Source organism: Molothrus aeneus, chromosome 5, assembly GCF_037042795.1.
Source record: "Molothrus aeneus isolate 106 chromosome 5, BPBGC_Maene_1.0, whole genome shotgun sequence".
Taxonomy (NCBI): domain Eukaryota; kingdom Metazoa; phylum Chordata; class Aves; order Passeriformes; family Icteridae; genus Molothrus; species Molothrus aeneus.
This window is the reverse complement of record NC_089650.1, coordinates 21,112,698-21,125,108: the sequence shown is the minus strand read 5'-3', so window position 1 is coordinate 21,125,108 and position 12,411 is coordinate 21,112,698. Positions and strand designations below refer to the sequence as shown.

The window sequence follows — 12,411 nt, the reverse complement described above, 5'->3', positions numbered from 1 at the left end:
GCGAGGAGTAATGGGGTTTAAATTACAAAGAGCAAGATTGATGTTAGACATTAGAAAACACTTTCTAACAGAACAGACAGTTAATTACTCAAGTAGATTGCCTGGCCAAGCACCAGGGTCTCCATCACTGCAGGCTGCTAAGAACAGGCTGGGCAGGCATAACTCAGGGGCGATTTAGATGATATCAGCCTCATTTTGGAGTAGAAAGGTAGTCGATATCAGCACTTTACCAAGCAAGTCCCTGTGATCCTGGAATAAAATTTACAACAACCTGGAACAACCATGGTGCAGTGTCAGTGCTGCAGGGAGCTGTTATGGGCAGCCTGTGACGTGGGGTGGTCGTGGGTTGCTTTTGTTTCCTTAAACTCTTTCCTTGATACATTCTAAGTAGCTGAACATGGTGATGCTAACTAGACCTGTTCCACAAACACCCTCAGGGCTGCAGGGTGGCACACAAGTTGTGTGGGAACCACAAGGCATGGCACAGAGTCAGGAGTGAGGGTTACAACTGCTCCACCTGGTTGTATCCATCCATCCATCCATCCATCCATCCATCCATCCATCCATCCATCCATCCATCCATCCATCCATCCATCCCGGTACTGGGTGTTGATATGGGGCTGTCCCAAGGGCTTTTACAGAGGGATGAGATCACAAAGCACTTGTCTCTCTCCTGTCAATGAATTATAATGCAGAAAAAAGCTCCACAGGCAGAAGAGAACAGCCCATGGCAAGGGCACCAAGAAGCACTGAAACTCCAAGTGTTAGTGAGTTCTGCCATTGCCCATCACGCTGTTTGTGGCTTTTCAAGGAGTATTCCAGGACAGAACAGGAGCTCCATTCATGCCCTACAGACACCACAAGTCTTATCTCTCCAGTCTACTCTTCAGAACTTTGGAAAAGAAGGGGAGGAGGCTCCAGCCAGCTCTCAGTCTTCACTCTGAGTTTATCCTGAGATGGCTTCTCCTTTCTTGGGGGAGAGCTTTGGCTCTCCCACATAAAGGCTCTTGATGGAAAATGCACAGGAACTTGAAGTATGTTTGGCTGGAAGGTGACTCTGGGCATGTGCTGCAGCGGAGGAGGCAGAGAGTCTATAGCAGGCATGCTTTAAAAATGATAAAAGGAGAAGAGGGGAAGCTTTGATCAAACAGAGAGTGGGAGTGGGGGTGCCAGAGATGCCTGCAGAGATGGAAGCACAGGCAGGAGCGGGGAGGACTTTTTATGTGAGAAGATACATAATTCCTTTGGAGTCAATCAAAGGAGGGCCAGAACTGTTGAGATGCAAATTAACACTCACCTCCCCTAGCATTCCTGAGCCAGTTTTCTCCAAGAGCCATGGGCATGTGGGGACAGAGGAAATCTTAAACCAAGTAATTTGGGGGCCCCTTTCATTTTCCTCAAAGGTTCCAATCCTTCAGGTAACTTCAAATATTATTTTCCAGTTTTCCTGTACAATCAAGAGAATGATAAATGTCTGGTATTTTCTCTGAGGGACAGAAAAACTCTTCTGCAACCCCTGGATTCCAGCAGCTAAAGCTTAAAAAAAAAAAAAAAAAAAAAAAACCAGCAACTGAGAATCATGCTCTGAAATACTGGAAAAGCTCCAGTACTGCTGAGAGAGACTCTAGAGACTTTATGGCTATGTGTAAAAAAGTATGTACAGGCACTGTGGATTTCTGGGTATTTACCATGTCAGTGTTGCTGGGAGGAGACAACTCAGCAAAACCAAGATGTTTTCACATCATCTCCAACAGCAAGACACTTCAGCAGCAGCAATAAATATAGTGCAACTCTGAGCACTACCATTAGCTGAGGCAACACCCATATTCTACAGAGCATAATTTGGCTTTTGTTTATATTTTTACATTGAAGACAGCATTTAGGAAATATGGAATTCCTCCAGGGAGAAAACCTAGGTGGGAACAGAGCAACATCAGTCATGCATAGACAGCCCAGGCATGCACCGCTTGGGATTGGGGAGGGGCTACCTGTAAAAAGTGAGACTGGAAACAATTTCCCACAGCCTGGGATGTTACTGGTGGAGGCTAAAACACTGACAGCCAGACTCAGCTCTGGAGTGACTGTAGCCTGGTACCAGAGGCAGAGAAGCTCATCCGATGCTACCCTCACCAGCTTTCTCTGCACACATTTCAATTCAGTTTCCCCAGCATGAAATCGAAGTACCTGCAAGTTTCAGCAAAACACACAGCTGCAGAGAGAAGAGGAATCTTATTGTCCTTACTGAGGAATGGCCCACAGCATTCAATCCTTGCTGGCAATCACAGAGCTGAAACAGGAGAGAGTTTCTGCACATCTTGCTTGGTCTGCACTTTACAGCACATGAAAGACCTCACTCATAGGACCCAAGACAGTGTGAAGCAAGGCCCTGCAGATCTCACATAGCTGGTTTTGGGAGCTGTGGATAAGGCTGAAGGAAGATGTGTCTGCTTTGTATTGGGCACCCAAAAGCCCCCGATGGGGCATGGGTATTGAAAGCGTGGAAAATGTCAGCTCAAGAATGGGCTAGAAATGGAAGTATGATATGGCTCTGTCCAAATTCACTTCTTTCCATTTCCCATGTTCTCCCAGGTATTTCAGTCTACTATTCCCTGAGCACATGCCCCTATTTAACCCCACAGTTCTTATATATAAGCACCCAGAGTGATTATCTTGCCAAAACCACCAGTGCCTAAATTCTCTTTGCTTGTGTGATACCAAAGCTATTTCTTCCCCTGCCATCAGGACAGGGTTGAGAACAATTCAGTCTCCTGAAGCAGCTACAGACACCTGCAAAAGCTGCACTAGATAAAGGTCAAACTTTGCACTGCCAGACCTGCATGAGGCCAGGACAGAGCAGCAAGGGATGTGGCATGTGTGCCAGCAAAGCTGTGCAGTGCCGAGATTAGCACAGCCCTGAGTGGAGTGCAGGAGAAAGGAGCCTTTGTAAGACTCCCTGAAGTAGGACAAGAGCAGCAAGAAACGCTGGGGATTTGGGTTGAGGTGTTCTGATAGAGTGTGTCTGCTGTGCTGGCAGCAGAGCTCCTTGCTGAGACAGTAGATGCTGCTGCAAGGAAAATGCTGCTCTTCCCAGGTGACAGGGGAAATCTTGTTTCTGGGACCCTATTTAATACTAACATGCCAAACATGGGCAAACCAGCCACGTTGATTTTAAAAAAAAAACAACAACCCCACAACCTAATAGACCCTGATGAAACAGAGAATTGAGAAGAAATCAACACCTCCTTGTCCAAGACAGGCACCTTCTTAATGAGGCCTAACCAGGGTATTTCCAACCTTGTTTCCCCCTCCCTTTCCCAGACAGTTCAGCATTTAATGATTTCTTACCTAAACTGCTCGTTACTGTCCCACCACACGCTGCTGGGGAGCGTGGGGGATGACACACTTAGCCTTAGCATCAAAGCCATGATGCTGACAGTGCAGTTTTCACTGTCAGCCAGGGATATTTGGTTTTCCTGGCAGATCTTTTTTTAAGCACACTTCAAACAACCTCCTTTCATTTCCCTGACAAACCTCAGATGTTAGCACACCCCCTTGTTTTTATGCCATCCCTCATGCTGCTTCTCCCTCACACTGATTCCCTCACTGCAGAACGCACCGAGGCCTCAAAAATTATCCAAGGGGGGTTGGTTTCTTTTTTGGCAATTAACACTCAAATTATTCCAGCTCTGTATGGTGGCAGTTTGTCCCTGAAAAGAACTTTGACCTAAGCACTGGGCAGACACAGTGAGGGACTTCCAGGTGCAAAGAGGATTATAAACCCACTCAGGTTTGCTGGAGATGTGGGCAAACAGCTGAAGAATTGGCAGAGACTTTCATCTTTGGGCTCCTGAGCACAAGAGAGACATGGAGCTCCTGCAGCAGGTCCAGCAGAGGGCAACAAGGATAATCAGGGCACTGGAGCTCCTCTCTTCTGAGGAAAGGCTGAGGGAGCTGGGCCTGTTCAGGCTCGGGAAGACTGAGAGGGGACCTCATCAATGTGTATCAGTACAGGAAGGGTGCCAGGAGGCTGGAGCCAGGCTCTTCCCGGTGGTGCCAAGCAATAGGACAACAGGCAATGGGGCAGAAACTGGTGCACAGGAAGTTCCACCTGACCGTGAAGAACTTTTTTACTGTGCAGGTGCCTGGCCACTGGAATAGATTGGAACAGATTGCCCAGAGAGGCTGTGGAGTCCCCCTCACTGCAGAAGGAACGCAGGAATCCTCTGGATGCAATTCCTGTGCCGTGTGCTTTGGGATAACCACGATACCAAAATGGCTGGAAAACAAACTTTCTAACACAATCTGAAGCATTAGAAAGCAGGCATTCTTTATCTACGTAGGATACACAGAAGACTATCTCTGAAAATTTCTATTCTCTGTTATTTATCAACTCTGCTTGAGCAGGGAGGTTGGACCAAATACCCCATCGTAGTCCCTTCCTATCTGACCTGTTCCGCGCTGCTGTGATCTTTGCTGCCCTATATGGATTGGAGTTTACGAAAATGATAAATTAAATCGGAATAATTGCAGTCGGGAATTGTTCTAGCTGTGGCACGGGGGAAAGTGCCCGGAGGTGGAGGGGAGGGAACTACACAGCATCCCTACAAAGGACGCCCGGGCAATGAGCCCCCCTCCACTTTTATATCGGCCAAAACCAGCCCCCCGGCAGTCCCCGGATCCTGCCCCGCTCCGGGGTCAGCGGGGGCCGAGCCCGGCCCGGCCCCGCCCTGCCCGGCCCCGCCCTGCCCGGCCCCGCCCTGCCTGAGGACGGACAAAATGGCGGCGGCGGGGCCCCGCCCCGTGTCAATCAAGGCGCGCGACCCGCCCGCCGAGCGCGATTGGTTGCGGCGGCGCCGGAAGTGGCGCGAGGCCGGGGCGCGCGGTGCGGCTCCGCGTGCGGCGGGCGGGTGAGGGGCGCTCCCGGTACCTCGCGGCACATCCCGGGCGCTCCCAGGCCTGTTTCCTTCGGGACAGCCGGGACACCGCCCCAACGGGCTCCGAGCCACACGTTCGGCTGCCTTCCCAGCCCATTGCTCCAAGCCCTCCCATTCCCGAGGCTGTTGGCGTCTCCTCGCCCCTCGGCACCATGTTTGTCCTGGTGGAGATGACTGACACTGTGAGAATTCCTCCCTGGCAGTTTGAAAGGAAACTGAACGAGTCCATTGCTGAGGAGCTAAACAAGAAATTGGCCAATAAGGTAAAGCATGGGTCACGTATAGGTTGATGCAGGCATCCCAACATCCCCGAGCGTTCCTTCCTTGTGTTTGTGCCTACTGAGGTGCGTGGGTGAGGTGTCAGAGGGGTTTAGATGTGAAGGCCATCCCCTACCTCTGTAAACAAAGAGACAGCCACGGATCATCTCAAAGGGGACATTTTTCTAATGGCTGATGTTGTAATGGGAAGATACTGAAACACCAGATGGGGCAGAGGAGCGTGGAAGAGAAGTGAGAGCAGCTGCTGCTTTGTGTTAAAAGGAGCAATCCAAAATGCGGTCTGAAAAACAAATGAAAAATAATCCATCCAGTGGTGAATTTAAAGACAAAAACCCTATGTAAACACATGTAGAACAGTAATACTGGAAAAGGAATGAAGCTGTTAATAGCTGATTTGGTCCGTGCTTAGTAATTGAGATACTTGGTGGCATTAAGAAGTTGGTCTTTGGTGCAGGATATAAAAAGTGTTTTCTGGTGGACCTGGAGGTCAGAGTTTCCCTGTGCAGCCCCAGGATTGTGATTAGTGTATGGCTGTCAACACGGGGAAGGTGCAAAACTCAAAATGCAGCGTAAATGTGAAAGGAGCTCAAAAGAGCAAGCTGAAGGGGTCGAGGGTTGTGAATAGCAGATTATACAGGCAGGTTATGAAGAGCAAAAGTCTTCCTTCTTCCACTGATGACTGGTAGATGCCTCAAATTTTGTAGGCAGTGAAGCTGTCTCAGAAGTAGCAGAGAAACCAAGAGTTTGCCTCGTGTCTCCCCAGAGCTAATATAATATTATACAAAGTATTATAATATTATTATACTAATATAATATAATATAATATAATATAATATAATATAATATAATATAATATAATATAATATAATATAATATAATATAATAGCAAGCCTAGAGGCTTCTGAGAGTGTAACTCTAGCAAAAAACTTGTGTAGCATTGGGACAAGCTGTGAGGCTGGTGAATGATGGGCAGCTGTTTACTGCCTTGGCAGCTCAGGTTCTCTCACCACTGACAATTTCCCCAAGGGTTTCTCTTTGTAGCAGTGGTCTTTCCAGTTCTTTCCAGTGCCAGTGAAAATGTGCTCCCACAACATTTGGATTGGGGTTCCTCTATGCTGCTGGTGGTGTTGGAGGCAGTGTTCCAAAACAGACTCCATCCCATCTTGCCACCCTTCTGTTTCTGCCTTTTGAAAAGGTGTGCATAACATATAAATTCCATAGTTTGCTTGATTTTACCTGGTGGGTTGCTTGATTTACTGCTCTTGATTTTTTTTTTCTTTTGTCAGGTTGTGTACAATGTTGGGCTCTGCATCTGTCTGTATGATATCACAAAGCTGGAGGATTCATACATATTTCCTGGGGATGGTGCATCACATACCAAAGGTAAGTGCTTTTCCTCAGTTATATTGTGTTGTAGAAGGTTAATTAATGATCTGGAAATGTAAGCTGAGTTCGTTTGTTAGGGACAGTAGCCTTAACTGTGTTCCTGTCAGGAGGGCAAGAAGAACATGGTGAAAGTCTCTTATTTTCTTTTGGGTACAAATACAGCTTTAAATAGCCAGTTCTTCTTGCCTTCTGCAGCAGCCCATCTCTGTTCTACAGTTAGAGCCATTAGAGTGTGGGGTAAGGGAAGGGTTAATTTAGTTGAAAATTTTTGAAAGTCTGCCCACAGAAAATAAGTTGTAATAATTGGTCTGCATTTCTCTGATATTTTTTCTTTTTGAAGCTTACTTTCCCTAGCTAGGATATGAAACCTATTTCTACATATAGCATTTGCACAGCATTTTATGCTCTTGTACTAGCTGGAAGTTTTATGACACTTTTGTTGAAACTTAGATCTGGTTCATCATACATTTCTTGTGATTTTTTTTAATAAGAAATTACTAATTTCTCTACTTTGACTCTTGGCAAATCTGAGTAAAAACTGGAATTAAGTGCATAAAAGTAAATTTCATTTTTTAAAAGTTAAAATAAAGGTTTAAACTGGTAAGAGATGTATTTTTCTAGTTTCAGTTTACAGTGTGTAATCCTAGGTTGAGCACATGAAATATCTCCTGTTAGAAGGGAACTGCACTGGCTATATGTGCCTTCCCTTGTCTAAATTTTAACTCCAGTGGAACTCATTTCCTGCAAATAAAAGCTTCTCTAATACTGAAGGAGGACGTCAGACTTTCCTGCTTGCTTTAATCTCCATCCAGCTCCTCAACTTAGAATTACTCCTTGAACTGAAAGAAGAGAACTTTTCTCTCTGAGCTCAGGAGAAAAGTCTGCTTTCAGAATCTGGGGTAGCACTTAAATAAATTCTGCTGTGTCTGGTAATAACTCCTTTATAATGTACTGCCTAGTTTTATGTAAAAGAGGAGCACTGAGGAGGTACAGCTGCAATGATGTTAAATTTGTCAGAAGCATCCTTTGGCTGATTGTCTTGGTGTAGCATTCTTGTAATAACAAATGCTATGTACTTAGTTAGAAACATTTTATCTAGCTTGGAGGAAAAGTCCAGTTATGTTAGAGAACCTTGTTTAATCTGATAATACTTGATTTAAAAGATTTCATTTAATGAAAATACAGCATTGCAGACAAAGATAAAAGGCAGAAATATTACAAGAAATTATAAGTTCAGCTGATACTCTTGACCATGAGCATTGTGCTTCCATCATAACTTAATCAGAGGCCATGCTCCATGTTTATCACTTTCTTTCTGTGAACTTCTTGCAAAACTGGGGAGCTGGGAACAGGACACTGCTGATCAGCTGCTGCCAGAATTTGTACAATCTAGTTAGGAATCAGAACTCTTATTCCCATTTTTCTATCTAATCAGTGCCTGTAAAGAAGTTGTAAAAGAAACTGGGTGTTTTAGAGGGCATATAGGATGTGGGATTTTGTTTTAATGGCTGCCACCCTGTGGGAGGACTGTAGTTTACTAACATGGACATAACATTAATGATCTGTTTTCTTTTAAGTGCATTTCCGCTACGTGGTTTTCCATCCCTTCCTGGATGAGATTCTGATTGGACAGATTAAAAGCTGCAGTCAGGATGGCGTCCACGGTAAACTGCAACTTCTGACATTAGGGACACATGAGCTGCAGAGTCCTTGGGGCTGTTGAGACACTGATTTTGGCTGGAGTAATGCTCTCTGTGGGCTGGTTAATGGCTATTACTGGCCTCTAGTGCTGCTCTGATCTGAGGGTGATTGGTAGTTTGAGCCTGGCAGCTTCTCCTGACCTTAATGGTTTTGTCCACACTCCCTTTTGCCCAAGAATAATAGGCAAACCCATCTGGAGTGTGGACTGGTTTCTTTCCTTGCTTCAGTTAACAGAATTTGTTTTTTTCAAAGTGGAACTATTTCCTTGTGTTGGTCTGATGTATTTTTTTTATTACAGTGTTGTGCAAATTTGTGTTCATTTCCTGTACCTGAAAACGTGTCAGGGAAATGTCTTTGTGAGCACACAGTGCTGCCAGAGTCATGGAATATATAATTGATGAGTTGCTTTCCTTTCCTCTCGGAGTCTTCCATACAAGGGAGCTCTGCTGCTCAGTTGTTAAATTAGGACAATAAGGGTTACCTTGGCTGCTTTTGTTGCTGAATTTGGGCATGGTCCATTCCCTGATAAAATTCAACATAATGAAATCTTAAGGGGGATGTGCGGGCTGTTCTAACTTTATATCAGTCTTTATTTAACATACTACATCTGTGATTTCTAAGCTCTTTTTTGTCACCGACCTCTATAGCATCTGACTCATTTCTTGGAACGCTTTCATTTCCATTCCTGCTCCAAACAACCTTTTCCTTTCCCAGCGGGCATGAAGACTGTGCCCTCTGTTGCTGTATGTACTTTCAGCTGGGTGGTTGCTTTGCGGCCAACTGAAATTGAGCATTGTGGCTCAGAGAATAATTCCTGCATAATCTCACTGTCCTTCCTGAGAGAGGAAGGAAAATGAGCCTAGAAATGCATTTTAGGAATTGCTGTGGAACGTCATTTGCAAAGAATTGTTTCAGTCTTAACCAAATTATTTTCTCCACAGTTTCTCTTGGATTCTTTGATGATATTGTCATCCCACCAGAATCCCTGCAGCAGCCAGCTAAGTTGTATCCTTTGATCACCTTTGATAACTTCACTACTTCATTTCAAAAGATTGTGCAGTGCTGGCCCAACAGGCATTCACCACTGCAACAATGAAGGTGCTCAGCAGCAGAAGCTAAGCCCTTCTGTCGGGCAAGGCCCACAGACTGTTATCACAGCTAGACAGGCCCTCACGCTCATTAGGTTTTGCAGGATCATTGTGCCTGCTGATGGAAATGAATGGCAGTGTCCCCTGCCCAGTTGTAATCCCTGCCTTCAGTCTTGGCTGCTGCTGAAGATAGAGTGCAGGTTTTACCACATCATGTAATGTCTACATACGTGTGTATCTAATGTACACCAGTGTGGTAGGCGAGGTTGTCTTGGGTCTGAGGAGTTTTGCTTGTCTGGGGGTCTTTTCTGCTGCTAGGTGTTTTTGGGGAATGTGTAGACAAGCAGCATACAGCTTGATGCAGGAAAATCAGAAAGATGGGGGTCCTGGGCTGTGCAGACAATGACCTGGGACGGCACATTGCGGTTTGGAAAATAACTGTGAAAAGGCTTTGAATGGAGCCTATTCTCAGAACCGCCAGAAAGTGATCTGTCAGGCAGAATGCTGTTCCCCTCCTTAATCCTTGGCCAGTGATGAAGCAGAGCAGGTGTGGGTGTGGGAATATGAGACAGAAGAAGGGGCCCATGACCTTTACATGGACATTGGGGAAGAGATCCGCTTCCGAGTCGTGGATGAGACGTTTGTTGATACGTCACCAACTGGTCCAAGCTCTGCCGAGGCTTCTACTTCAAATGCTGCAGAAGAAGTCCAGAAGAAAGAGGCACCCTACACTCTTGTGGTAACTATGTGCATTAGTTCTTACGGCTTTGTGAGTGTTGTGGTTTATTCAGTGTCTAAAATAGCTCCCCTTTCCCAAGGAACTGATTGCTTTAAGCTGACCATGAAGCAGAGTCACCAAATGACAGGAGTGGAAAAGGGGGAAATGAGGTTGTTTTTGTGGGTGCTCTGTTTTCTGAGTGTTTTCACTGGAACACTTTGTGATTGTTGGTGGTTCTCCCCGAGAGGCTGATTTAAAGCAAACTGTGTGTGCATGAAGAGCACAGAGCTGGGAGCAACACATCAAGGTCTATGTGGCAACTGAACAGTCTTTCCTTGCAGTGTTCTGGCATAAAACCTGAGTACAGTGCATGAGGAAGGTGGATCTGAACCAGTGGCAGCTGTGTTCTGTAACCTAGACAGGAAAGATGATGTATTTTTAGGCATTTTCCTCTGTTCTCTATGCAGTTTACAATTGCATGCTCTGCTCTCCTCTCTGTGAACAGGGATCAATCAGCGAGCCAGGCCTGGGCCTCCTGTCGTGGTGGACAAACAGTTAGCTGCCAGCGGAGCCTGCTCCACAGAAAGTCTTTCCGGTGGATGTTTGGGGGACAATGGGACCCTGCTGGTGCTCATTGCTCCTCTGAAGCTGAATAAGAAATTAGATCTGCCATTCTGTTTTCCCTTCAGCTTCCAAACTGCCAGAGATAGACAGTTGCTTTCAAGAAGCGTCTTCACTGATGTGCAGAAGTGAATTTACAAGCACAAAAAGCCTTGAGCACAGCAGCTATGAACTCAGCTGGAGCTTTGGTCTCTTGCCTCAGAGGGAAAATTGTGGAGGTCTTTGCTTGCCTGAATCAAATAAAGAGTTGACTTTAGTGAGTAAAGGCAGAAGAGAATACCTATCGAGAAGTATCCCTCCTTAGGCTGAGAGCTGGATCTCAGAGGAGTAGGAACCTGCCCTTCTCTTGACAGGAAATGAAGAAGATACGGCAAAAGGCTTGAGTTAGTAGAGGTGTGGTACTCTGGAGACCTGGAAAATGCTGTTGCTGAGAGAGCAGGGGAGAGGTGGTGGTAATGTTCTGCTAAGTATGGGAACTTCAGCCATGGACCAAGTCAGCCAAGAAGGAACAGGAATAACAGTTTACCCAAAAGTAACTCAGGCTTAGTGAAGATGACCACTGTGGAAAACTACAGGCTGCTTATTGTGCTGAAGGGAATGACTTTTTTGAGTGGGCTCTATTTATGCAGAATGAACAAAACTTTGCAGGAGCTTGACTGAAAATATGAAATTATGAGCTGAAATGGACCAAGGCTGCTTTGAGCAACAAGCTAAATCCTTGTTTGTGGGGGTTTTGATACTGTGAGTGGAATAAATAGTAAAAACCACACAGCCTGCCTTCCTGTACAATTTGTGGGGAAACTATTAGCTTCCTGCCTAGCAGGAAGAAAACACTTGCCTCCTGCAGTTTAGCTACTTGGATTTCAAGGCAGACAGAGTTGAGACCAACGCTTTGCTCTATGCTAACAGCCAATGACAAACAATTGCCATCACCCTGCCTGACAGCAGTACAAGGAAAGGAGGGAACAAAACAGTGAGTAAAATCCATGCAGGGCCCATTGCCAAGAGAGTGATGTTGCACATAATTACAAGGCCAGCCACGTTTGGCACGAAGGAGCTGTAATTCCCTGGGATAGTGGGTCTGCTTAACCTCCAACTGTGAAAACAAAGCCTGAGTCATCAGCGCCCTCCCTGCAGCATCGTTAGAATCCCTTAATTCTCAACTGTTATTCCTGGTGCAATGCCCTAATTAAAAGGGAGCCTAGAATTCTTTAGGTTCACATAGTAACTGAGGTCCATCTGTGCACACAATAAGCTTACTGAATGCCACCTACAGAGCAGCAGTGCTCACACATGCAGCCATCTAGCTGTGATGGAAATAACTGTTTGCAGAAACCCCCCAGCTGTTTGTGTAGGTGGAAATTTGGGTGAAACAAGTGAGGAGCTTCCACACAGGCTGTTCTGGGGTAGTGCCAGGGCAAGGGGAAGAAGTCCAGCTACTCCAGGTAGTGGTTTTGCTCAGCTCCTTTTGGACAGGGTCCTGGCTCCTAGGAGTAAGTGAAGTGGTAGTGATGTGGTTTTGCATGCTGTTCTCATGAGAGACTCCTCAACATCCATCTCCTGCAGTAAGTTGTGCTTTAGGAAACTAAGTGTGCAGTGCTGGGAAATCAGATACCGCAGGTGTTCTTTGCAAGTTTGTCATTGCTGCAATAGTGGCAGTGTTGCCCTAGACAGGAATGTAGGG

The 12,411-nt window shown here is 45.9% G+C and overlaps 1 protein-coding gene across 1 annotated transcript; it reads left to right on the top strand.

Annotated features, from left to right (window-relative positions):
• Positions 1-4,884: 4,884 nt before the first annotated feature.
• POLR3H (RNA polymerase III subunit H) lies at positions 4,885-11,496 on the top strand. The gene is made up of 6 exons (XM_066550025.1): positions 4,885-5,197; positions 6,500-6,596; positions 8,177-8,263; positions 9,242-9,305; positions 9,920-10,127; positions 10,612-11,496. Exons 1-6 carry the CDS (start codon positions 5,087-5,089, stop codon positions 10,663-10,665), a joined length of 621 nt encoding a protein of 206 aa, XP_066406122.1. The 5' UTR covers positions 4,885-5,086; the 3' UTR covers positions 10,666-11,496.
• The last annotated feature ends 915 nt before the right edge of the window (positions 11,497-12,411 follow it).